At 30.1% G+C, this 27434-nt stretch overlaps 1 protein-coding gene across 3 annotated transcripts; it reads right to left on the bottom strand.

Moving 5' to 3' along the window:
* Positions 1-1277: 1277 nt before the first annotated feature.
* Positions 1278-27434, bottom strand: LOC122268622 (testicular acid phosphatase homolog). Of its 3 annotated transcripts, none has more exons than XM_043038615.2 (9): positions 27222-27433; positions 25773-25868; positions 24209-24289; positions 15700-15858; positions 14691-14783; positions 13373-13459; positions 6504-6624; positions 5023-5108; positions 1278-2145 (listed from the first exon to the last, which is right to left on the bottom strand). In XM_043038615.2, exons 1-9 carry the CDS (start codon positions 27315-27317, stop codon positions 1858-1860), a joined length of 1107 nt encoding a protein of 368 aa, XP_042894549.2. In that variant the 5' UTR covers positions 27318-27433; the 3' UTR covers positions 1278-1857. The 3 variants fall into 3 exon arrangements, with proteins under 3 accessions (XP_042894549.2, XP_042894547.2, XP_071038590.1); XM_043038613.2 differs by lacking the exons at positions 13373-13459; positions 14691-14783 and adding exons at positions 7853-7939; positions 11442-11534 and having other exon boundaries at positions 27222-27432; XM_071182489.1 differs by lacking the exon at positions 14691-14783 and having other exon boundaries at positions 27222-27434.

Here is a 27434-nt window from a genome sequence, read left to right on the forward strand (position 1 = left end):
AAATTTTTCGGCTATCTTCATAAAAATATTTCAAGTAAAATGTCATTGAAATAGAAATGGCCTTTTTTAAAGGAAATATAATATTTCTAATAACAATATATTGAACAAATTATGAAAAGAACTAGCATTTATAAAATATTGCTTTAGAATTTCCCATTAAAATTTTCGAATCGAAATAAAATAACTAATATCTTTAATAAAGAAATATGTTTTCCTAATAACCATTTCTCACACAGTTCCTTTAAGTTTATGAATTCAAAGTAAACCCTAATTAATTTTATTTAATTCATTGTCAGCTTTTATATATACTAACTACACCAAAAGCAAATTCATATCTAGACTAGATATAGCATTAGGACTGAAAATCCAACCATCGGACATTAAACTTAATGTAAGATTGTTGATAATAAAGCAATTAAAAAATCTTCCTACCTCTACTTAAATATTTAAAAATTATTCTTTATAGGTCATAACGTTCGCAATCACTTTAATAAAATGTATTTATGATGTCGAGGTTCCGCCGAAGAAACGTTAATTATTTAGGGTTCCGCAACCGAAAAAAAATTGGGAACCGTTGCTCTTGAGTTCCGAGGAACACCTATTGGGAACCATTAGTTAATAACCATAATCTTTCTCCCGTTGGCTTTTACGATAGACATAGCCACCTAATAATTTCCTAGACAATACCACCAAATAATTTCGTTACATTTATCTCGTCTCCTTGTTATTACATTGAAAATGCAATAACAATCAAACAAACTTTTTTTAAGATTATAGAATTTCTAAATGGCGGATCAAAACCCCTAGATATAAGGGGCCGACCTAGTTAGCGCCAAATAAAATTCTTGTTGCATAACGGTGTTAGGTGAAAACAGTCAATATAAAAAAAATTTCTTGGTTAACAGTTTGATAACCCTCTCTTTATGATTATTTAACTGTTTTAGTTGAAAATGGTAAAATAACAAATTAATAAATTGTTATTTAAAAAAATTTCCAAGGAATTTCTGACAGTTTATAATAAAAACATATGATTACCTAAACATTGATTAGAATTTATGTGCACAGTTTATGATTTAAAATATACAATATATAAATCTTAAGTATTATTATTAGCCCATTGTAATTTATGTGGCATGTTGCAATTTTTTTAAGTATATAAAACATATGTAACAAGAACATGACCATTTATATACATTAGTAAATGATACTTAAATACTATACAATTTGGTACATTTACAATCAAAAATATATTTTACTTATAATTGAAGAAGCTGGAATTAAAATTATTAATTTTAATCTGTTATTCTCCATTGTTTTACACTTTCATACAAATCACTTTTATTTGATAGAAATGAAAATTATCAACACTCTTTGAGGAATCTCATAAGCATATAAACATGAATTCGCAAGACTTAGCACGAGATTTTCGTATAGACTACTTTCAATATATATTTTCAATTCCTTTATAGCATTAAAGTAAATATTATATACACATTAGAGGCAGCAAATTAATATTTAAGCGAGGATATAAGTCAAAATCTGTCTGATTCCTGAGAGAAACAAAGAAAAGTTAAAAAGTGATTATTTGAAACACTTCTGAGTGTCATTGGATAATCAAACTGGTTTCTATGTTTTCATCATCACTAATGATTCGACAGTCTTTAGGTTTTTTACTATCTAGATTTTTGACCGCTAATATGCAAACCTTTCCAAATTCATGACCTCATATTTGACATAAATTATAGGTTATACATATTATTGGTGGTCATATTAAGATACCACCCACGTATATGACAATGATTAACATTATGTACAATATGAAACATTTTGAAATAGCGAACATGCAATAAATTACAGCTAATATGATGTTATTTGACATTCACTATCGAAATCAACTGAACTGAAGGGCTCTATGAAGTTGATGAAGTGATTCAGCGGGCAAAATTCTGTACATCCTTCCAAAACTAGAATGTGAGATTTTTGAGAGAATTTATCGACTTCTGTAGAGTTCAGATATAGTAATCGAACATAGTAATTGTCTTCCGGCTCATGATATAATTCAAAAATGATTGTAGAACAGTAAGGAACAGGATATTCTTGAAAATGTTTTAACGCAGCCGTGATTACACCAATGTTTGCGTCATGCTAGAAAGTTCAAAAATCAGTTTAAAAAAATATTAAGAAAATAATAGAGAAATTTTGCACAGCATTTATATTACATTAATCACCTTACACTGTTCTTATTTTCCACCCTTTAGTGATTTTGAAATTTGTTTAAAAAATTTTGCGCCTGCTATGTTAAGTTCAAATAGCGTTATCATTTGAGTTAACTGTAATACACACTTTGCAATATCTGATTAATATAAGATTTGCCTTAACGAAAAGTGATCACGTGTGATAGCCAGGTTAAAAAAGAGAAAAAGCACAAATAATACCACACAACCAAACTATAAATCTAGTTCTACAATGAAAACATTCTACTGTGTTGAAACACAGATTCGAAGAGAAAAATTCTGTATTCCGACGCTGAAGAAGGTTTTTAATTATAGATCTGAAATCAGAAGTAAATTTAATTATGTTGCACAGTTTGTCCTCTTTTTTACGTTATTTAGTGAAGCAAAAAAATAGCTGTTTATCGGGCACAATTTATACTCTCTTCACGTTATTTATCTTTATTCATGCATGATAGCAATGCCAACCGTCAGGATTATGAATCAAAGTGAGAGGAGTGCACTGCAGAATCATATATTATTTATTAACCAATCCACCTGAAAGCATTTAAAATGAATGTAAAGTCGTGTTAGGATGAATGCTTTCAGATGAGAAGAACAGTGCCTGTTGTATAATTTCTAATGGTCAAATGTGAGCTTCTATAATACCTCCTGGAAGCGAGAAGGCTTTCGCACAGTTTACCATAAGCGAGTAACGCCATTTTTTAGTAGTCATAAAGTAGTGACATCTTTTTAACCCCCCACTTCGCAGGATTGTTTCGCTGGAATACTAAAGTGATCCATGCTAAGGTCTTTTCTCTTTTAGGAAGCAAACATTTGAATGTTTGCGGTTTATGATAAAACCTGTCCAAGGCAAACCATTACAAGCAAATGATACAAAAGTTACCGTGAGAGTTGTCCCCAAATCTACCAAAGATTTAAGTCAAGCAAACATATGAACTCCGAAGAATTTATCGCTGTTCTTTCTGAAATGATTAGTTGTAATTGTCTAACGTCTCGTGACATTTGAGTAGCACATAAATTGCTGAAAGATAAAGTGCTCTGAGGAAAGGAGCATCACCATCTGCAACTCAAAATTAAACTACTCCAAGTTGTTCTTTTTGAATGCGTCTTTCTGCAGTTCTGCTTTACATTCACTTTAAATGCTCTCATGTAAACCGATTAATTAATTACACGTACTCTGCCGTGCACGCTTCTTATCTTTTTTTAAAACCCTAAATAGAGCCTCAGTAATTATTACTGCTTTTTCTGAGGCTGTCACACCTGTCCTCTTTTCTTTCGGGCAACAATTTTATAAATTGATAATGTTAATAAAAGTTGTCACAATAAATTTATTTCATTAAGTAATTTTTTAATAAATAATTTTTTAATAAATAATTTTTTTACTGATAAATAAAAAAATGTAACATGCTATTTCTAATTAAACAATTTTAATGAACTGTATCAACACTTATGCAGCTTTTAAGAGGTGGTTGTTGATAATTATTTTCAGAAAAAGAATAATTATCAACATATATTAAAAAGTTTTATGCGCGTTAAAAGGGTCGCACTAAAATCGTAATATTAAAAAAAATTTAAGTAAAATTTGAACATTTTTCTATAAATTAATAACAAGCTTCAACAATTTTCTGATCAGTTTATAAAAATAGTCATTAAATTTGCAATATGGAATCAGTCTCATTTTGTTTACAAAATTTAAACTTTTAAAAGGTAATTTTAAACATATTTTTAATTGGTTTTTACAATAGGTTAATTATTTTAAAGGTTTTAAAGCATAAGTAGGTACGCATAACAGTTACGTTTAAAAGAAATCTTAGCAGGGCGAATGAATAAAAAAAATGTTTTTTATGTAACTTTTAAAGTTAATACATAGAATACTAGCATTCTATTGAATGCTTGGCGGTTTTGAATATGATACAAAAGAATAAAATAAGAAAGTATGAAATATAAAACAATGCATAATATTTCGACGTAGAAAACATGTAAGTATAGTTACAAAGTAAGAAATAAGATGTTTCCCTGTTATACCATGTATTATCCAATGGAAAGTTTGGAAAAAATAGTAGGATGTAAAAATTTTAACTCTGGGAAAATGGCACTGTAGATATTGTAGGAACTGCATCAGATACTGTAGGTTCCCCTAATGAATAGTACCATTATTTATATTTGGGATATATCAGTGAAAAAGGAAATAAAATAATCATGCAGATTTAAGCATCTCATATGAATATATAAAGGTAGAAAATCCTATTAAAAATAATATTCCAAGCAACTGAGGGAAAAAGACCTAGAACAAAATGGTTAGAGGGAGAAGTAGTTAAAGAACTTGAGAGTCAATAGATGGAGAAATATAGCACCGAATAGATCTAGATGGGGATAACTGACTGAGAGGGCCTTGGCTGGTAACTGGCTGTAGTGTCTAAGAAGAAGAAACGAAAATGCTTTAGAAAATTTAGTGAATATCTAGTAAGAAAATAGGACTGAAAACATCATGTTGACATCATGTTTGACAAACATGTTTGATATCTGGAGAAAGCAGAGAGAATTATTAGAAATACCTCCATACATTTATATTTTCATGACAATAAAACATGTTTACTTGTTTTTCCTATGATTAGTCGATTTGTCAGATTTCTATAGTTTTTTTGTTTCTTGAATATAAATTTGTGGTGCCTAATGTTTTTTTTTTTTTTTACTTCTTTTACGAAAAGGATTCTAAAAGTGCATATTAAGGGCAATTATTACCAACCACTTGATTTATTTTTCAAATAATTGCATTTACTTTACTTACTGAAGAATATGTAATGAATTTCAAGTTTGGAGTGTTTCCTTTAATTTTTTCGTTAATGGCGTGCTTGACTAGCTTCAGAAATGGACCTAAGAAAAAATCCTTTTCATCATTTTCAGCATCATGTGACAAGAAAAAATATTGTTTAAGAAAATTTAAAAATAATGATTATAGTAATAAAAACAATTTTAATTTAAACAATTCTAGTTAATTGTTTTTTTAGAGGAAGATGCAAAATGAAGTAATAGTAATAGAAAATTTTTAAAAAAATTTCACCCTGTGCTTAATTTTGAAAAATAAATAAATAAATAAAATAATAAGAATGTTGCATAGCATAAATTTTGAGTTTTGATACATGGAAAAATTAAAAAGATCCAAAATTTAAAATTTGCATACATAAATATAAATACTTACATTACTTCAAACCAAGTAAAGAAAAAGTTGCATTGTGCTACATCTAAACAAAGTTAAACAATGTGAAAAAAAGATCAAAAAGGGATATTGCCGTTCTGTTTCTATAGTGAAAAGCGTTCTTAGTCAAAACACAGAATGAAAAGGGAATATAAAGATATGGAAAAAATTACAAACAAGTTATGACAAGGATAGTACTTCTGCTAAAATATTCAAATTAACTCTTCTGACTAGGACCTAGATTTGTGCAATAGAAGACACAGATTTTCATATTTTCTAAAATTTTATGACTATTCTAGTTCATAACCGCAGATCTAGATTTCCATTCTTTCAAAATGTTGGAAATCTATTTTCTGCTTTATTTAATAGATTTGGTAGCATCTGAGGTCTTCCCCTAAACTGTTTCTTATGCCCCCTTTTTTTTGTTTGAACGTCTTTTTCAAGTACTATCCCTCCTTTCCATGCTGATCAATCTCCTTTTTTTCCAATTGCAGTTTGTTTGCAATATTTATCTTCCTCTCTAGTTTTCTTTTCAATTCATTTTTCATTACAGAATGAAAATTGTTCTTCCGTAAAGAACCGAAATTATAGTATGTCTGTAAATGTAGCTAGTTTCTTTATTCTAAAATTATTAAAAACCTCCTTAGGTCAGGGGAGTCTCTTGGAACAAACTTTTATTTATAAGCTTAAATGGGTTTAAAAAATTTTTTTATACATTTTTGAGAATTTAGCTACCTTCTACTTTTTTAGTTCGCGAAATATTGATGGGAAATTTGTAAATAAATTGTGTAAATTTGGGTAAAAGATTACCTCAGAGTAAGACTTTGAAATTCTGATCCTTTGTATAAAAATACAAATTTTGTCAAATGAGTTTTCCCTACATTATTTGTTTCAACTTGGCAATAATTGATTATCCTTTTGTCTTAATTTTATTTTTATTAGAAATTGAACAAATCTAGAATTTGTCTGTTCTGGATACAAGTCTTAACCCCCGATTTTGAACATGGTGTACTGAAACATCCTAAAAATATTTTCGGAATTTGAGTTTTTAATCATGGTATATGGTGATCTACCTGCCCGAAGACGCTGAACCAGAGTTGAATTGAATGTAAAATGAAACCTGGTAGCTGCTGCATTTTTTAGCTGATTGAAAACAACTTCAGCCCACTTAGGCACTTCTAGATTATATTTCTTCTGAAAAGAAAGAAGAAAAGCAGCATTTTATTTCCATACCTATGAAATGCCTATTAAAATATTTTCTTTTCTTTATACAATTACTATATAAATTAAACGTATAAATTTTAAGAAACACGCTATTTTAGTCTCATTGTCACCATAAGAAAACGATTGATCTTGGCAGAATTCATTTCCAAACCAGGGGGGTCATCGTGATAGAAATTTGTCATTGACAGAAAGCTTTTTCTTTACCTACCATCGTTTTTTTCTGTTTTATTTTCTGATTTCAATTTCTGCTTAATCTGTATTTTAACTAATGATCTTACCAAAATGAGGCATTCATTTACTTTCTTGCATCGGCAGGCAGTAATCATCATCAAAAAGCTAATAAACTCAATGTTATTTCAGTGTAGACAGTATTCAGTATTATTTATACTTAATAGTAAACTCACAGGTAGTTGAAAACGAATAGAGCTACTAGGTATAATCAGGAATTCATTCGATTTTTACTAAGCCTCATTTAGCCAACAAGTTAAAAGTTTTCCAGCTTTTAGTGGAATTATTTGAAAATAATTCGAGCTACTAAGTCTGATCTGAAGTTACACACATTTATTTAATGGTGTAGCTCTAGGATTTCCGTATGCGAAATGACCTTTTATGGGTCTGAAAGATTTTTCGTCCATTTTCAGCATTAATTTAATGGAGAAACCCCGTGCAACTATTGGCAATGAATCGTCAACAATCGGCGAATTACCTCCGTTTTGCTGTTCCCCTTTATTACTGAACCATGGCCTAAGATTAATCCACTCTTTCTGGATCTTAAGTTCGGCCAGTTGCTCGTACAACATCACTTCTCATTATAACTGAAAAATTATCAACAATGAAATTTTTTTAAGAAAAAAAATTGGTTCAGGAGAGTGTTTCATTACTTTGCGTTATTTACTAATCGCACCGTAAGGAATTTCATTTCGCGTATTCTTTTCACGTGTTCATTAAAATTTAGTAAATAGAAAAAGGAAACTTAGCACTAACGAGAGCATAATTCCTGTTCATCGTTTTTTTCTTCCTGAGAAAAATATTCAGATTTTAATGTTTGAAATATAGTTAAATATTGGGTGTTATTTTGTCAACTGATATTTTTGTTACTCCTGATAAACTAACGCAAATATAATTGTAACATGAAACGCTTCCAACCTTTGAGACCTTAAAAAGTTTCAAACCAACCATGACAAAATTTCTACAGTACCTCGATCATTAGAGTATCAAAGAAGTTAGTTGAAGAAGTCCAGCTCATTCTCTTTCCCAAGTGTCTTGACAAATAATTAAATAGTCTCTGCAAAAAAATAAATATGCAAGCATTAATAAATTCAAAATAAATCATTGTTCAATACAAACAATAAGTTAATTTTTTAAGCCTTAGCCAAATAATTAGAGCCTTAGCGTTAGAGCCTTAATTAGGAAGTGCAAGTTTCAAAAAAATATTGCTATAACTTATTTCTGGGTTCTCACTGGTCTAAGAAAAATTAAACAGTGATAATAAAAATATGACTTCGAATCCATGATAATGTTAATAGTTTTTTTTTTTTTACTTTATGTTACCATTTTAGAGGTAAAGTCTTAATACAAATATGCAGTAAAAATTCGATGGGATGAGTATGACACAGTACGAGAAGTATCCAAGTCACATTTAAATTGCTAATACAGTACACTCTCGATTATCCGTGCGCGGATTATCCGGTTTGCGGGTTATCCGTGCTCATTCTGGAGTCACACAAAAAATATAAAGAGAAAAATTTTCAATATTAAAAAAATTTGATTCATGAAGTTATAACACTACCAAATTTTTGGAAAGCAATATTCGTTATTGGATTGCAGTACATGGAACAAATCGTCTACGTTATGGATGATATGGAAAATCGTCTACGTTATCACGACAGTGGAGAAATATGATACCGCTTGAGGAACAATCCTCTTCACATGTTCAAGAAAAATAACAGTTCTTTAATAACAGTATTCTCGAACAAGCAAAAGAAATCTAAGGTTTCGAAATTCTTTATGAAGGAAATTTAGAAGATTGGTTTCAAAGTGATGCATGTGAACCTGGCTTCCAGTATTTGACTGATGAAGACATCGTTATGTTGTTAAATCAAATAGTGATGATAGTAACTGATGCCGAAGATGTAGTAAATGAATGAAATACAATTTCTCATTCTGCTGCTCTGTGGAAACTTTATTAGATTATATGGGAGGATTTGATTAGGGTGACATTACTGCGGTTCGTAAAATATGTGTATCGATGTATGGCGGAGACGCATTACACATTTTTTAATAAGGAAAATTCCTAGTTTGATGTTATGCATGCAAATGTCAGTAATTTTTATATTTTTTGTACTGATATTGAATTTTTCTTTAATAAAAAGAGTTTTCGGATTATCTATGTTTTTCGATTGTCCGTGCAACCTGTCCCGGTGATTAATCCGGATAATCGGGAGGGCACTGTATGTATTAAAAATTGAAAAAAATGTATTTTTCTAACGAAATGAATATTACTAGCCTCTCCGCTAAGGTGATTATTTTATTGACGAAAATACATTTTTCCTACAATAAAGCAAGTAATACATAAAAGGGCAACTGGACGATATACAGACGTACTTACGGAATCAATATATCACTTCACCTTACAAACAAGAACGAATATCATCTCACCTTATTTCGTTGTTACAATCTTTTTTCTTAATGGCGAGCACTTGGGATGTATTGTCCCATTGGCCTCTATGCCAGAACTGCTACTCTCTTCTCGTTACCCAGTGGGCACCTGTGGCGAAGCACGGCGGTGGAGCAGCGTCGCCCACGTCGCATAACCACAAACCCGTTTGCAGGCCTCAGCACGGGTTACCATAAATATCCTTTAGTAGTCCAAACGTAATGACATATTTCGTATTTTCAACCACTGCGCAGCTTAGTACCCCGAACGTAATGACATCTTTCTTATTTTTCATCAACTGCGCAGTTAACTTCGTCACATCGGACTACTAAATTGATCCGTGCTGAGGCCTTTCTACTTCTAGAAGGTGTTGGTCGCATTCACACAATCACACAAAGGAGAAAGGACATAGAACACGGAGAGAGAAGGAAACATCCATGCCCTGAGCAGGATTTGAACCCGCAGCCATCGGCTCCGCAGTCAGGCACGCTAACCACCCGGTCACCTGGCCGGCTTGTTACAATCTTAAATCTAGCTGTTCTAGTGTTAATAATTATTGCAATAGAATGCGGAAAAAGATTATCAAAAGTCGCACAAGAAGTAATCATTGAACTATGTCTCCTGAACCACAATTTCGAACTTATTAATATTCATTGTAACTGTAACCGTCATCAAAAATATTTGTAGCAAAAAGAAAATACCTACACTACTTTGTGCAATAAATAACACCTTCTGTCTTTGTCTTGCAAGCAGTATGTTTTAAAATATATTTATTTATTACTTATCCCTTTTGCTAGTTATTTCATATTTCAGTAGTTTTCTTTTTCTAGAAAACGATATGCATTCACTAATAGTTAAGTGGATCTTTAGTGTTAAATTAGGTGTAAATGCGGGTGAAATTAAATTTAAAAAAAAAAGAGAGAATTAGGATAAACCGCCCGTAACCGAATCTATCAGAAGATTTGCTTTAGTTTTCTAACCAAGTTTTGCATGATCCGGCTACAGAGTATACTCTGATCATATATTTTTTTTATTGAAATATTATTCTATTAACAATCGTTTAATTTAATTTACAGTTTTTTTTTAGACAATGTGTAATGAGTTTTGCTTTATGAATCGTTGGTTTATGAATGTAAGTTTCGTATTTTTATTTAGATATTTTGTACTTGAATTATAATTTGTCGAAATGATTCTTATCTTGAATAATCTAGCAGATTAATATATTCAATAATAAATGCATAATTTTAATGATCTAAGCAATTATAGTCTTCGAATAATAAACAAATACTTTTATAATCTGACAGTTTTTCTCGTAACTATGAATGGCACCATAAAACTTTTACCATTTTAAAGCACAGATTACTAAACGAAACCTCAATCACACTACCAAGTAATCAGTGAATTGCATATCGCACATATCAGGTAATCAGTAGATTTAAAGTTTTTTTATTATTATTAATTTTTCCTTGGTATAATGAAAAACTCATTTTAGTATCTCAAATTTATCTTTTTATAACCAAATACATTAATAGGCATTTTAGCTGAGGGATCCCCTAATTCTTTCAATGAAATGTTAATTTAGAGAATTCTATGAATGAATTCTATGAATGAATTATATGAATTCTATGAATGAATTCTATGAATTCTATGAATGAATTCTATGAATTCTATGAATGAATTCTATGAATGAATTCTATGAATGAATTATATGAATTATATGAATGAATTCTATGAATGGATTATATGAATTATATGAATGAATTCTATGAAAGAATTCTATGAAAGAATTCTGTGAATGAACTCTATGAATTCTATGAATGAATTCTATGAATGGAATGGATTCTAATGAATTCTATGAAATAACTTCATTGGATTAGAGAATAAAATGTGGACACCAGTAGATTTTTAAAAGAAAAAAATGGTTTGGGAGTGTGTTTTGTTAATTTGCTTTTATCTACTAATCTTACCATTATAAATTTATGGATTTTATTACTCTGACAAATATAAAATGTTTCACGGATTTATTTCCTTACTTCCAGTAAAAAAACAAACGTGGAATGAAAGGTATATTTGCGCATATAAGTATTTTTTTTTTTTTGTCAAAATTTAATAAATAGTTTAACTAACTTGCCTGGTGCCTTCTTCTGTAAAAATTCCCTCGTTGCGATATATTTTTTTCCACTTCTTTATCAAATTTAGGACATTTACTTTCGATTCCTAGATACTAAATATAAAAGAAACTACAATATAAATAAGTGCACCAAAGATTCTAAAATTCAAAATTTTTTTAAAGGCTCTTTTAGACAGAAAAGTTTCCACCCCACGTTTATCCATGGAAAATAACATTAACGCAATTTCTGGACTTGTTAATTAACTGGTTTATGTATGTATTTCATTTATTCAGTTTTTGTTTCATTTTATTCATTGAAATATGTTCATTTTAGCCTAGTTACGAATTTTCTTATTTTAAGGACGTAATATTTTTTTTAATAAAAACTATTAAATATTTAGTTTTAAGGCTACGTACAATGTTAAAATATACAATTAGATAACTAGGAATGGAAAACAGAAACAATATACAGATCTACTAGATTTTTGTGCTAATAACATAAAACGGATTTTTTTCCACCATGTTTACCTACGGAAAACATCATGACCGCAATTTCTCAACTTGTTAACTAACTGGTTTATATATACATATTTCTTTTATTTAGTTTTTGTTTAATTTTGATCGCTTGAATATGTGAATATGTTCGTTTGAGCCTAGTTTCGACATTTTCAAACATAATCAAACATAATTTCTTAAAGAACCCTTTTTGAATTATTTTGAAAATACTTTCAACGTTAAAATATACAATTAAGTAACTAAATTTAATCTGACACGTGTTAATGGATTACAAAGAACTATATCTATTGAAATTTTAGTCTCTTTGTCACCATAAGAAAGCGATTGATCTTGGCAGAATTCATTTCCAAACGAGGGATGTCATCGTGATAGAAATTTTTCATCGACAGAAAGCTGTTTTCTTTCCCTACCATCGTTTTTTTTTTCCTGTTTTATCTTTTGATTTCAGTTTCTACCATCTGTATTTTAACCTGTATCTATATTTTAATCTGTATTTTAACTAATGATCTTACCGAAATACGGCATTCATTTACTTTCTTGTATCGGCAGGCATTATTTATCATCAAAAAGCTAATAAACTCAGTATTATTTCAGTGTAGACAGCTTTCAGTATTATTTATACTCAGTAATAAGCTCACAATTAGTTGAAAAAGAATAGAGCTATTGGGTATAACCGGAAATTGATTGGATTTTTAATATGAATTTATCCTACTAGTTATAAGTTTTCCATATTTTAATAGAATTATTTGAAAATAGCTAGAGCTGCTGAGTCTGATCTGAAGTAGCAAGCATTTTTTAATGGTGTAGCTCAAGGATTTCCGTACGCATTGTCGGACGCGAAAGGACCTTCTATGTGCGTGAAAGATTTTTCATGCATTTTCTGTATTAATTTAATCTAAAAAACCCGTGAAACTATTGACGATGAATCGTCTACAATCGGCGAATTATTTCCGTTTTGCTGTTCCCCTTTATAACTCAACCATAGCATAAGATTAACCCATTCTTTCTGGATCTTACGTTTGGCCAGTTGCTCGTACAACATCACTTCTCATCATTGCAGAAAAATTGTCAAAAATAACATTTTTTTTAAAATTGGTTTAGGAGAGTGTTGCGTTACTTTGCTTTATTTACTAATCTTACCGTAAAAAATTTCATTTCACGTACCTTTTTCACGTGTTCTTTAAAGTTTAATAAATAGAAAAAAAAACTTAATACTGACCAGGGCATTATTCTTTTTCATTATATTTTTTTCATTAGAAAAATATTCAGATTTTAGTGTTTTAAATATTATTAAATATTGGGTGCTATTTTGGCAACTGATATTTTTGTTACCCCTGGCCTGATAAACTAACGCAAATATAATTGTAACATGAAGCACTTCCAATCTTTGAGATCTTAAACGTTTCAAACCAATCATGACAAAATTTCTACAGTACCTCGATCATCAGAGTGTCAAAGAAGTTAGTTGAAGAAGTCCAGCTCATTCTCTTTCCCAAGTGTCTTGACAAATAATTAAATAGTCTCTGCAAAAGAAAGAATATACAAGCATAAATGAACGCAAAAAAAATCATCGTTCAATATTAACAATATTTTTTAAACCTTGGCCAAACAATTAAATGTCAAAACCTTAATTATGAAAAGCAAGATTTCAAAAAAAAAATATTGCTTTAATTTATTTTTGCGTTCTCACTGGTCTTAGAAAAATTAAACATTGATAATAAATCCATGATAATGTTAATAGTTTTTTTTCACTTTATGTTACCATTTTAGAGGTAAAGTCTTACTACAAATATGTAGTAAAAATTTGATGGGATGAGTATGATACAGTACGAAAAGTATCCAAGTCACATTTAGCTAATATTAAAAATTTAAAAAATTTATGTTTCCAACGAAATGAATATTACTAGCCTCCCTCTAAGACAATTCTGTTTTTGACGGAAATATATTTTTCTTATAATAAAGTAAGTAATACATAAAAAGGCAAACTGGAAGATATAATGACATATTAATGGTTTGGCAATTTCACCTTTACAAGTAAGAACGAGCATCATTTCACCTTATTTCTTACTTACAATTTTAACACTTTTAAATTAAAGAAAACATGGTCGATTTTTTAATATCATCTTTCAGTCTTTTTATTGCCATTTTAATATTGAATATGAGTATTTACTATAAACGAAAAACTCATTAAAACAAAAATTTCACTTGTTATGTAGTATCGTTATAAAGAACTTATACTATGTTTTCTAGACGAAATAACACGTAATGATGGTCCCAATCATCGAGAATAGTCTCCTTTTCATTGCCAGCATCAAATGTTTTTCAAAAAACTGTGGAAATCTAGTAGTGTATCCTGAATACTGGTTTTTCTTACAGTATACAGGGTGAAAAAGAGTAAATAACCAATAAATCAGTAATCATAAGCACTTCGAAGTTATGCACAAGAAAGACATATACCAACACAGTACTCTTAAAATTGTTAATTTTAACAATTGAAAACCATCAATAAAGTATTTAAAAGCTATTTCTATTATATCACGTTGATTTGATGGTTAACTATTTATTAATTAACGTTCAAAAATTAGGCTTGTCTAAAACGCGACGTGACTACGAGTGACGTCACTTTGATAAATATAAAATTTTTTACTGATTTATTTCCATACTTCAACCATAAACAAACGGCAAATCAAAGATATATAAGCACACATAAGTATTTTTTTTGTCAAAATTTAATAAATAGTTTAACTAACTTGCCTGGTGCCTTCTTCTGTAAAAATTTCCTCGTTGCGATATATTTTTTTCCACTTCTTTATCAAATTTAGGACATTTACTTTCGATTCCTAGATACTAAATATAAAAGAAACTGCAATGTAAATAAGTGCACCAAAGATTCTAAAATTCAAAATTTTTTGAAAAGTCTCTTTTAGACAGAAAAGTTTCCATCCCACGTTTATCCATGGAAAATAACATTAACGCAATTTCTGGACTTGTTAATTAACTGGTTTATGTATGTATTTCATTTATTCAGTTTTTGTTTCATTTTATTCATTGAAATATGTTCATTTTAGCCTAGTTACGAATTTTCTTATTTTAAGGACGTAATATTTTTTTTAATAAAAACTATTAAATATTTAGTTTTAAGGCTACGTACAATGTTAAAATATACAATTAGATAACTAGGAATGGAAAACAGAAACAATATACAGATCTACTAGATTTTTGTGCTAATAACATAAAACGGATTTTTTTCCACCATGTTTACCTACGGAAAACATCATGACCGCAATTTCTCAACTTGTTAACTAACTGGTTTATATATACATATTTCTTTTATTTAGTTTTTGTTTAATTTTGATCGCTTGAATATGTGAATATGTTCGTTTGAGNGTCGTTTCGTACCTTTTCATTTGATCACCCCTTGTATATATATATATATATATATACAAGGACATAATTTTTCAAAGAAGCCTTTTTAAATCACAGAGTTTTAAAAATGCTTACAACGTTAAAATATACAATTAGGAAATTAAATTCAATCTGACATATGTAAATGGATTACTTAATACTAAAAATATTCAAACATTTTAATTAGTTACATAATAAATAAGGAAATTAGGCTCGTATAATAGTTCGTATAAAACCCACTAAAGGTTAACATAAGGAAAATTATATCACTTTTTCTGTCTCTAGAAGACCCTCAAGCATTAATTTATTTTAACAATAATAATAAAACGTTTAAATGATGATAAGGTTTTCAACTTACTTTATCTGATGAAGACGGAAAAGAAAAGATGGGTATTTGTTGCCAACTGCAATATCCGTCTAGTTTTGATACATTATTGTTATCTGAATCAAAGAACCCTTCAAGATTAGCTTTCGAGCTTTGTATACAACGGCTGTTATTAGAACTCATTGCTTTTATCTGAAAATGGTAACAAAAAGAGTACATTGTTAGAAATTGTAGTGCGTTAAACATCATTCATATTATTCAAATTTACTGCAGTATTGGTACATGCTAAGTTGAACCATATTACCGTACTTTTTATACTCGAATGCATGATATTAAATAGTAAGTATTAAATTATGGTGTGTATTTTTGCAGTATGAGATGTACTTTTGAAAAACCGCAAGCCACAAGATTAAAAGAAGAATAAAATTACAGAAAAAATTGTATCTAAGAAATTTTGTTCAAATTTAGTTTTAGTATTTTTCTTCCATTAAAGAGGATAATTGACAATATTCTTGCAAAACAGCTAAACATTATGCAGCATCTACTACAGTGTAGTGTAGGAAAATTTGTCCATGTTGAACCTTAATATCCTTCAAATTTGCTGAAACCATGATAGGATTCTATGTAGAACCATATTTTTTGACTTCCCTAACTTGATTACGCGACACTATATTGCAACTTGTATGGAAATATGTTTCGTTTTAATATCATATTAGTGTTGCAACATCATATTAACATCATATTAGTGCTGTACAATGTGTGGATACAACTGTTCCAGCGATGAACCCATTTATCTGACAGTATCGGTACACTGGAAGAGAGTTTTACAATCTCTTGAAAATCCCAATAAAAATATTTTCCGGAATTTATGGGATTTTTGTGACTTATATCTGTTATTAGGAAGCATAAGTTTAGTAACTTATATTTGATTTCTAAAACTAAAAAAAAAAGTAATAATAATTTCTCCAAAATTGGACTTCAAAATTTTGTATGCTCATTTTCAAGCAGTTTCTATTTTTGAAGGCTTTAATTTAAATGAGCATAGCTTGACATGTCTGTATATTTAAGGATTGAGTTTTAATAAAACTGAAATAGTGTTGATTTTTATTTTAATTTGTGTGAGATAAAGATACTTACAGCGTTTTAATAAAATTTGAAATAGAGATAGCTCTGAAAATTGGTAATTTGGAATGGAATATTGCATGCAAGTCTAAATTATTTTTAAAGAATACAGTTTTATAAACACTCATGTCTTAAGTTTTTCAAATATTTAAAACACATAATGTAGTATGTTATATAATGTACATTGTTATATATTGAATCTGAAATTTTGTATATTTTGAACAGAGTATTCCATTGTTAAGTCTTTAAAATATTGTTTTGTCTTTGTGTACTAAACACTATTAAATTTGAAATGATATTGTTTTGAAATAAAATTCTGATATTTTTAATCATTTAATTTACTTTCTCTTAAATGATCTTCAATTTTTATTCAAAACAAGCCTCTGCATTTGAATAAGACCTTACCTATTTCTTTTAACATGTTAATTTTTCAACTTATTTAACTCAGTTTTTCTAATAAATATATCTCACACTTTATGAATTTTAAGCCTTCCAGTTTTGGCAATTTGTCTTTCAATTTTGCAATCCCTAATCACAGACAGTAAACACATCGCCATTTGGCGTCATAACTACAGGCCAATTTTCAAGATTGATAGGAATATCTAAAAGTTCATTCATAGTTTTTTTTACATGTTTATTTTAAACTTATTTAACCGAAAGCTTCGAATGAAGATTTCTCACCCGTTAATATTTTTAAGCTTTCCATTTTCGGTTACTATTTGTCTTTCAAAGCCTGGTTGGAAGGCCACTGGACACACGTTTGTGAGAAAGGGAGTTCGAATCCAGCCGGCCGAAGTCTCCCCGAAGAATAATAAATGGTGACTAGTACATGTTAAGTCTGTCAGATCACAAAGTCCTCCATGTTCCCACAACAAATTATACCTCTGGGGTTGCGAATTGGAAATTGATCGTTTTCTGGTTCAGGTCAAAATTATGATATGTGGATGAATGAATTGATGTATGAATGAGTCTTCTACATCAACGGATGTGACACATGGATGCGGCAGAACTAGAATTTTAGATGGCGCCATTGGAAAAAGAACTGTCACACCTCTTGCCTTAATGACCTACGACAGCAACAAAAGTTGTCTTTCAAATTTAAAATTTATTTTGAGAACCTTATAATTAGATAGTAAACATATCACCATTTTTTATCATTATAGCAGGCTACTTTTCGGGGCTGGTAGCAGCCTTCAAAAATTCATCGAGTAAAAGAACATTTTTGCATATAAATTTTATCTACAATTTTAATTGGCGTAAGTCTAGCTATTTTGCTTTCGTTTTATAAATTGAAACAAAAGAAGACAACATTTGTCAATTCTTATTAATGCATACTTTAAACAAGCTTATATTCTTTTATTTTACAAAAACTGAATTTTATTTCATCAACGCATTTAATGAATAGATTGAACCTAATACCATAGATATGATGCTGTATCAAATGTAAATGACTCATTTCTTATATTTTCATGAAGTAAAGAATGATGATCTTTGATTTTACAAAAGCAAGTGTATTTAGACATGCAAGGATTAGTGCTTATTTAAGCATGAAAAACACAAATTATGAGTTTTTACTATATCAATTCGCTGATTTACACTCATTCGTTTGAGTTTATCGCATTTATAAAGTTTATGGCTTTCCCTACAACCTAATAAGCATGGGTTATTCAATTTTGATTTAATTAAATACATTTTCTCTGTATTTGGCCTTGAACTAGCTTATGTGGCTCCTTTCTTTCCTCTTTAATATTAAGACCATTAATAGCCACTTTAGATAGCTGTTCAAGTTCAAATTTAATAAGCAGTAGAGCTGCTAATTTATTGAATGAGAAAAGAACGCTAGAAAGCTACGTTTGGCGCATTACAATCTCGCCAATGAGGGCGCGGACACGGGTTATTCTAAAATTTCGTACATTTAATGTAGTATTCCACATGACCATTGTTTTCTTCACAATTTCACTGCAAAGCTATTGGGGGTAACATTTGATCTATCTATTACATTTACTAGGTGTGTATAACTTTTTGAAAGCGGTCTTTTTTATTCAGAAACATACAATTTTCTCTCAGTGTGAATAACTCATGCATTTTCTGCAAGTTGAAGATTGGAAATTCTGCACATAACCTAAAATAGGCGTACATGGCTTGAATAGACAATATTGAGACTGAATGTTGTTATATTGAATACAATTTTAGTCTTGCTTAGATATTTGCAAACGACAATTTGTTCAGACATCATCTGTCCAGATTTGACCATTTCTTAGGCAGTATGATAAAATATTTAAGAGATGAATTAATTCGTTTTTCAAACGTTGTTAACTGATGACGAGTTAACTCGTTTTTTCACTTTCAAAGCCGAGTTTACTCGTCATCTGCCATCAACATTTGGACATGAAATTCATATTTAGAATATTTTTCTTAGCTTTTATATTCAACTACAAAATAATAGCCGGTGACATTACATAGTTCATATGTAAAATTGCCGGTCAACTAAGAGTTAACATAGAATAATGTTTAAGAATTTCGATTTTCTCTTTAAAACTGAATATTTTGTTGCAGAGGGTAAAATCGGAGACAGTTGTTAGGATCACAAATCATAAGTGTCATATGTATTGAACAATAATTAAAAACTTGCAAAATAAATATCAAATGAAGAATAAGAAATATACACTACTTGATCAAAAATTAAATCATTCGTTTGATATGCTATATGATAAATAATACGCTTACCTTTACCGAATAACAACACTTATCTTTCAACAAATTTTTACTAAAATAGGAAACATTTTTTATTCCAAAAGTAAATATAATTTAGTTCTCTTTGATACGTTTTAGAAGCAGCTGGTTGATCAACTCATGCGTAATATCTTTGCTTAGAGGAAACGAGAATCGTTTTAAGTGTGAACTGGGGTGGGGATAAATGGTGATTGAGAGTATCTTTATTGGTTTCATTCATAACTGTAAGGTTAACTGTTACTGACAGCATGGGATTAAATAATTTGACGTAAAACACGCGGCTAAATAAAAGTCGAAGTTTATGATTTGGGTGAACAGAATTGTTTTTTGTTTTCCTAAACTAAAATCATTATTGTTGAATATATTTGGCAATTTTGATAATCATAACGTTTGTGTTAAAAACATTAACAGTGGGTGTTTGAAAGAGCAATTTTTATACAATTTTTAAATGTTAACAGAATATTGGCAGCATTAATAGAAGGTATACAAAGTTTCAGAAAAAGTTTTTAATCATTTTACATTTACATGTAAAAGTATGGTTTTCAATTGTTAATAATTTAAAGGTTCCTCACGAACTGATTTCAGGTTTTTACCTACATACGTTAATGAGTATTTAAATAAATTTAAGTGGCTTTGGTCACAGTATTAAATAATAAAATATAAATGAAATATAATAAAATATTTTTTTCACCAAACATTTCTTCGAAAAACACACTTCATTTATCTTTCTCCAAATATAAAAAATTTAAACTAAGGTAATGAGTTAATCAAGCGTGTAACACATCAAAGCGTATCTGACAAAATTCACATAACAATAAAACCTGAACCAATATGCTAAAAGCTTCTTAGAATTGCGAAAACATTGTAAAATTTCATAACGAGAAAAAGCAAATTAGTCAAAAAGAACTGTATATTAATATATTGAGCACCACCAGTTCAATTTTTTTTTAATTCCATGTGGAAAACTCCGATTTGAACACAATTTTTCTACAATCTCTCCACCTGTTTGAAAAGTAAATGTTCTCAATTATCGACTATAAGAAAAGAAGTCATATTTTACTGCATCTTTTGAAATTAACCATTTAACAATCAACTTTATGCTTTTGGTTGTTCATACATTAACCAATGTATTTGCTTAAAGAAAATCATATAGTTTTTTCAAAGGTAAAATTCAATCTTTATTTTTCATATTGCAATTATAGGTTAAGATCTTTTGATAGTAGGCAATACGTGATGGGAAGAACATTTTATTCACTTCGTTTTCAACATAAACATTTTCTAAAATCTTAGTAGTCACTAAAAAGGTTCAAACTTGTTTCTGCTTGCTTCTGAAAAAAAATTTTCCTCTCTGAAACAGATGGAGAAAACGACTTCTTTTGACGTTGAACGCGAGTGAAGAAAATATCTACGTTTGGAACATAAGGTTGATTAGCAGTTAACTTTGCTACGGAACAAAATGCGAAAAAAATCATGAGTTGCCTTTTATAGAGACAGAAATTTATTTATAGGAGTAATATAAATCGCTAAAAGGAAAAAAAATACATAGGAACTACAATAGCCTCATTCATGAAGAACTTTGTAGCGTTGTTAGTCATGTCAATTGCCAATCAGCAAGCCTGGTAGAAATAAATCGAGCAAATTTTTAAGGCAACGGGGACGTTTCCTGTTTTTAGTGGCGCCATCTATGGCCAAGAATATGGCTTCAGGCCCACACACGTTACACCCCGTTTTACAGAGATGACCCAATCATACTCCTTTCATTTATCCACAGATAGTAATTTTGATCTAAACCAGAGAACTATTAATATCCGATTCACTATCTCCAGTGGTATTGATTTGTCATGGGAACTTGAAGGACTTTGCGACCCCGCAGATTTAGCGTGTACCTTTTAATACAAGGGGATTCTTCAGCCGGCGGGATTCAAACTCCAGTTCTCACAAATACAAGACCAACGTCCTACCAACCTTGCTATCCGGCCATACTCTGGAGTGTTGTGCCCTTTCTGTTATATAAATATGAGAAACTATTTATTAACTTTTCAGTTAAATTTTGGATATTCATGGTGCTCCTATAAAACTGACAAATTTTTTTATGGGTATTCGCTGAGCGTGAGACATTAAATAGGCTCAGAGCTCAATAGTTAAAGTAATTTTCTTTATTATTTAACGATGTTCTTTTTTAACATTGAAAATAGTTTCTTTTTCCTTTTTTTAAGTGTTTAGGGTCCGGGCAATATCAGTTTTTAGTTTTAATCAAATTACAAAATTCTTGGATTAAACATTGAAGCGAACTAACATTCGTGAAGTATTTTTTAATGGAACTTATTCGGTTTTGTGTTAAAAGGAGAAGAAAACTACGAAAACCCTCCACGGTTAGCCCAGCGGTAAACCATGATTCAATTACAGCTCCCTAACGTTAGCACTCTGGTTGGTGTAGCAGGGAGGCTAATTTACAATTCAGCGTTTTTTAACTACACGTTCTCTCTTTTGGAGATTTTCTTCTTCGCTGCAGTTGGTAGCAGTTATAATGCAAACTTTTATTCCTTTTAAAATTTGCAATATGAATTAAAAAAAAAGTCAAGAACAAAGCTTTCTTTTTTTTAATTTAAGAAAACTATTAACCGACAAGCAGATCGTTCAAGGCTACTGGGTTGGAAAATCGCTGTTGGGTGCAGAATTCGAATCCACCAGATTTCGGTGGGATTCGAACCTGAATTATCTCAGTTAAAGGCGAGCACTCTTTGAGCTGTACCACCTCAAGACAAACAGATTGCAATCAGACTACAGATTAAAGGACAGCTCGGAACAGCAATTATTTATTTTTCATTAGTCGCGCAGAAATTGAATTACGACTATGAATCATGGCATCATTGTCTTGATGTATTTTGTTACAATCCTTGTATTTTTGAAAGTTATTCATTTTTTCAACTAAGAAAACGTAACATAGAAAGCTCACTTCTTATTTACACACCTATCTATGATTTATCTTTACAAAATTTCCGTTTATAAAATGAAAAATTAAATTAAAAACAAAACATGCTCTCTGAGAATGAATAAATCATTTTTTTAAAACTCATATAAAGTAAACCAAACTATTTCCTAACATTTAACACAGATATAACAAATAGTTTAAATAAAATAATCGCAAAATGTTGTTAAAATGTTTACGAGAATGTTTATTATTTATTACGAGGATGCTGAGGTTTTTTTTCAGTTATTTTCAAGTGTGAAGGTTTTATTTTTATAGTTGACCATCTCCATTTTTATTTATTTTGAAGAAATAGAGCTCTTTGAGTGTATAATTTTTCAATTTCAAACCTTAATCTACCACGGCTAGATACAACACCGCCAATTTCATTTCAGCCTACAAATCTTATTACGTAAACATCTTATTACGATTAAAGTGACCCTCAACGTCCTCATAAACATTTTAACAATATTTTATTCACGCTCTTCTTGGCGTCAAAAGATTACTGGAGTTTAAAGTGAGAAAGTAAGCTCACTGGACAAAACATTGGTCACCCTAGTGCGCAAGCACCGATGAATAGTTTCGTTAGATGACGCAGTGGTCAAGCAACGTGCTCAACTACGTGCACACTGCTTCAATATGATCAAAGGCAAGTAGCTATCAGTGAGATATTTTTGTTTGAAAAGGAAATTGTGTGCAAATCTGGATAAGTGTAAAGATGTGATAAAGAGCCAATAAGGGGCGATTGTGTTTGGCCGTGCCAATGGTCATACGGTGAATGAAGTTGCTGCGTTTATCGGTGTTTGGATGCGGACTGTTCAACATGTCTACGAACAGTGGTGTAATGCACATGGTCACGAAAGACGTCATAATAGTGGTCGGAAAAAGAATTGCATGAAAGGGACCGGAGACGTGTTTCACGACTTGTCAATCGAAATCGCTTCCAAACCCTACAGGAATTGCTTCAGTTAATGAGTGAAGCTCCATCTCAACCTGTTAGTACGATAAAATTGCGATGTTTCTGTCATGTTTTGGAGGCACTTTCCTAGTATGGATTGGGCCCCTTAACTGAGGTGGACTCTAACATGAACAAACATGTTTATTTGAGCATTCTGGATGATTAGATGTTGCCTTTCAGTCAACATCTTCTTGAAGAGTGTGTTATCGATACCCCTATTTTTCAAGATGACAACAGCAAAGTTTATCGGGCTGGAGGAATATGTTACTGGTTTTTTGAACACTCAGACACTCAATTACATCTCGACTGGCCTGCAAAATCACCGGACTTGAACCCAGTTGAAAATTTGTGGAACATATTGGAGCAACGGATAAAAAGCCGAAATCAGCATTCTCGTATTTGGTGGATCTGTGCTATCAAATCCTCAGCGAGTGGCTTATAGTGGATTCGACGTACCTGCAGAACCTTGTGGACTCACTTCCTAACCGAATCCAGGTGGTTATCGAATCCAGAGGTGGTGTTACATGCTATTAAATAATATTTTTCATGATTTCTCTAAGGGTAACTAATTTTTTGTCCGGTGTGCTTAGGACTAACACGTAAGATTAGCCCTACTTGATATTTTTTTTAACTGGAAGCTTTATTTTAATTTGACCTCCATATGATACGAGTAATATTAAATTTAAGTATGATATGGCTAAAAAATATATAAAAACATTGAAATAAAACAATAATTTAAAAGTTTTTCAGTAAGATCTTACTTCGCTTGGGTTCTTTGGAAAGAAATCTTTGTATAATACACGAAAAAATTTCCCCAGGCTGTACTGTTGCATTTTACCTAGCTGAAATGAAATGTAAATTGCAAATAAAGACACATTCTTTTGAACTTATTAATTAAAATCACTGAAACCAATAAATTGTCTGAACTAGAAAGGCTAATTTGTTTCTAATTTGAATGAGATTTTTTTTTAATTTTAAATTACATCATTATACTAGAATTAATTTTTTTTATAATATTATGTAATGATCTTTAAAACTTCAGAGAGAAATCGCTTATTACAATATAGACCATTCTCTTTTTCACAAGCATTCCGAAACTATGGGGCAATAAGAATAAATCATTTCATCCTTTCATAGCAGTATAATACACTGTTATGCATGGTGTTCCATAATTATTAACTTTTAAAACGCGTCTACGTACCACATTCCCTGTGAGCGTGACCTTGGTTGCATCGGATAAACTAGACGTGCTTCAAAATTTAGATTTCATAAAAACAATAGATGACCGTTATAAAGAATGTGAAAAATCATTAATTGCTGCACATGGTTGAATTCTTGGGCATAAGTTTTTTTATTCCTCTGAATACTGATTCCATTTTAAACGACATTAGTTCTTCAAGCACCCTGATTTAACTCTCTCGGAACCTGTGGTTTTTCTTAAACTGTTTTTCATCTTTTTTTTTTCTCTCTCGGCTACTGTGGGTTTTTTTAGCTTTGTTGCCAACTTTAAATTTTTATTTCGAATCATTTTTGTTTTTTTTTCATTCAGGTCTGTGCAAGTTTTTAAAATTGGCGCCTGTTTTTGAACACTAAAATCATGTCGGCTGTTATTTCCAATTTCGATGCAAATGAAGTTTTTAATCGAGCTATTATGAGCAGCTATTTATTTGGTTTTTTAAATCAAAATTACAGAGTGTAATTAAGCAAAGTATGATTTTGAAAGAATATTACTTTTGTGCTCAGGAAATGATTAGAAATAATAAAGTGAAAATGGTTCATTTTTTTTTTGTTAATTTCGGATTTTTTTTAACCTTTTTTTATGTGCAAAAGTTGTGTTTTTATGTAGTTGGTAGAGCAAAAAAAAAAGAAAGCAAAATCGAAAATTGGATCTTCTTTTGTTGCTCCTATTTCACTATTTTTGCTTTGTATAAAAATAAGTCTTAAGTTAAAAATATTTTTTTTCAAATGTCTTTCACGGATATTTTGTTCTGCTCAAATGATCTTATAAAGAGTTTTTTCTTTAAAGTCATGGGAAAATTTATTATGTTTTATCAAATTCAAAATAGTATAAACTATATATTATCAAAAGAACTAAGTTAATATAATGTATTAAGTATAATGAAAACAAAAAAATAAAAGAGTTATTAAATATATACCGAGAACCTCACTGCACCTGAAGTTACTCCCGTGTTTACATTTGTGTTATCATAGCCGACAGCTTAAAAATTATCTGAAGACAGGACTCGTTGGGGGGGGGGATTCATAATTCATTCTTTTATAGCAAGCCTTGTCTTATTGGAAAAAAGTGTTTTAATTCTAACTTACCTCAGTTAATTCGCCAAGACCTAACGGCCAAAGAGTTTCTGGATTCGGATCATTTCTGTAAAGTTCCCCAGGAGCACGATCACCATGTCGATAAATCTATTTACAAAATGTAGAAGCAAAAAAATTAATTTCAATTTCAGAGTGTTCTTTTTAAATCTTCACAAACAAAATTTTAAGTTATTTTAATTTTTAAAATGCAATAAATAAATTTAAAAGCAATTCCATAATGCTAAACTTATACTTGTAATCTGACAGTTACCTATTCAAAAATGTTTATCAATTTGTATACTTCACTGTTGGCTTACATTTAGCCATACCGGATGCCCTAAGAACTGTTGACGATTTAAAAAATTGACTGAAGAAAAACGAAAAGAGATAGAAATGTATGGTTTACTGCATTCTGTTTTAGGGTAGCTGTTGATTTATTTCTTTTTATCAAGTTTCAGAAAAATATTTGCAATGTTTGTCCCAGATGACACACCTTAATGAAAAAAAGTCATGACTTCAGAGTAACCACTATTGAACTCAACAACGCTGGGTAGTCTAAAAACGAAGTGAAGTAACGCTCTAAATAGAATTATCTAAAATGCAGCAGAAATCATTGTTTTACAGTTTTCCATCTTAAAATGCCATCTGTTGACAAATTTTGCAACTAATTTCGAAACATAATGAGAATAAATACGTTTCCTAGGCAGAATGCACTGATCAAACCATGCAAATTTTTGTCTCTTTTGTACACTTTAATTAGTTTTTAACCCTTTGACGCAGGTGAGACATTGGTGACACTTTTACATATTTTTTCTAACGCATAAAATATTAGTAAAAATATATTTTGGCACTTTTTTAATTATAAAAAAAAACAATCTAATAGTTACTAATAAGATCTGTTAGATTATCTTAGCTATATTTGCACTAAAATATAAAATCCAAAAGAAAGGGCTTTGAATTTTTTTTTTATTTATATTCAAAAATTGATTCAATAATTGATTTTATAAATTAAATAAATTTCAATGATTAATTACTGTTCTTCTCAGATCTGCAAATAAACGCAAAATTGAACAATCATATTTTGAAAGTGGGCTTTGTTTTAATAATTTGACATTTAACACAGAAAGAGACACGGGTGTTTCGTGCTGTATTTCATGACCATAAGGTATCAAAATGCTAAATATAATACTTTCTATTTATTTTTTCCTTAAACTATTACAAAACAATAAAAAGAGTATGAAAAATATGTTTAATGAAAATTCTACGTCAAAGGGTTAAAATTAAATAAATTAGTCTTTTTCAAATGCATTGTTCCATCTCATATATTCAACTTAAAATAAAGGTATGAGTTTTAATGCTGTCTTTGACCAAAGTGGCTATTTTCTTCATATTCAAAATTTTACAGTTTAAAATTAAAATTTAAAGCTATTAGTCCTAGAAAATATAAGGAAGTGTAATTACCATTTGCACAAATCGTAAAGTATAATTTCCTTTTGCGTATATTGTTTGGTAAAAACAGGCAAACACTATTACGAATAACAATTTTCTTGTACACATGTCTCGATTAGAAACTAACTACGACTTGCCCGATATTTAAAAGATCGGGAAATCACATCTTTCAATAGAAGAAAATATTGAATTCATCTTTACCGCCTGTTAAAACAGATAGATTGT

Source organism: Parasteatoda tepidariorum, chromosome 6 (assembly GCF_043381705.1).
Source record: "Parasteatoda tepidariorum isolate YZ-2023 chromosome 6, CAS_Ptep_4.0, whole genome shotgun sequence".
NCBI classification, from domain to species: Eukaryota; Metazoa; Arthropoda; class Arachnida; order Araneae; family Theridiidae; genus Parasteatoda; species Parasteatoda tepidariorum.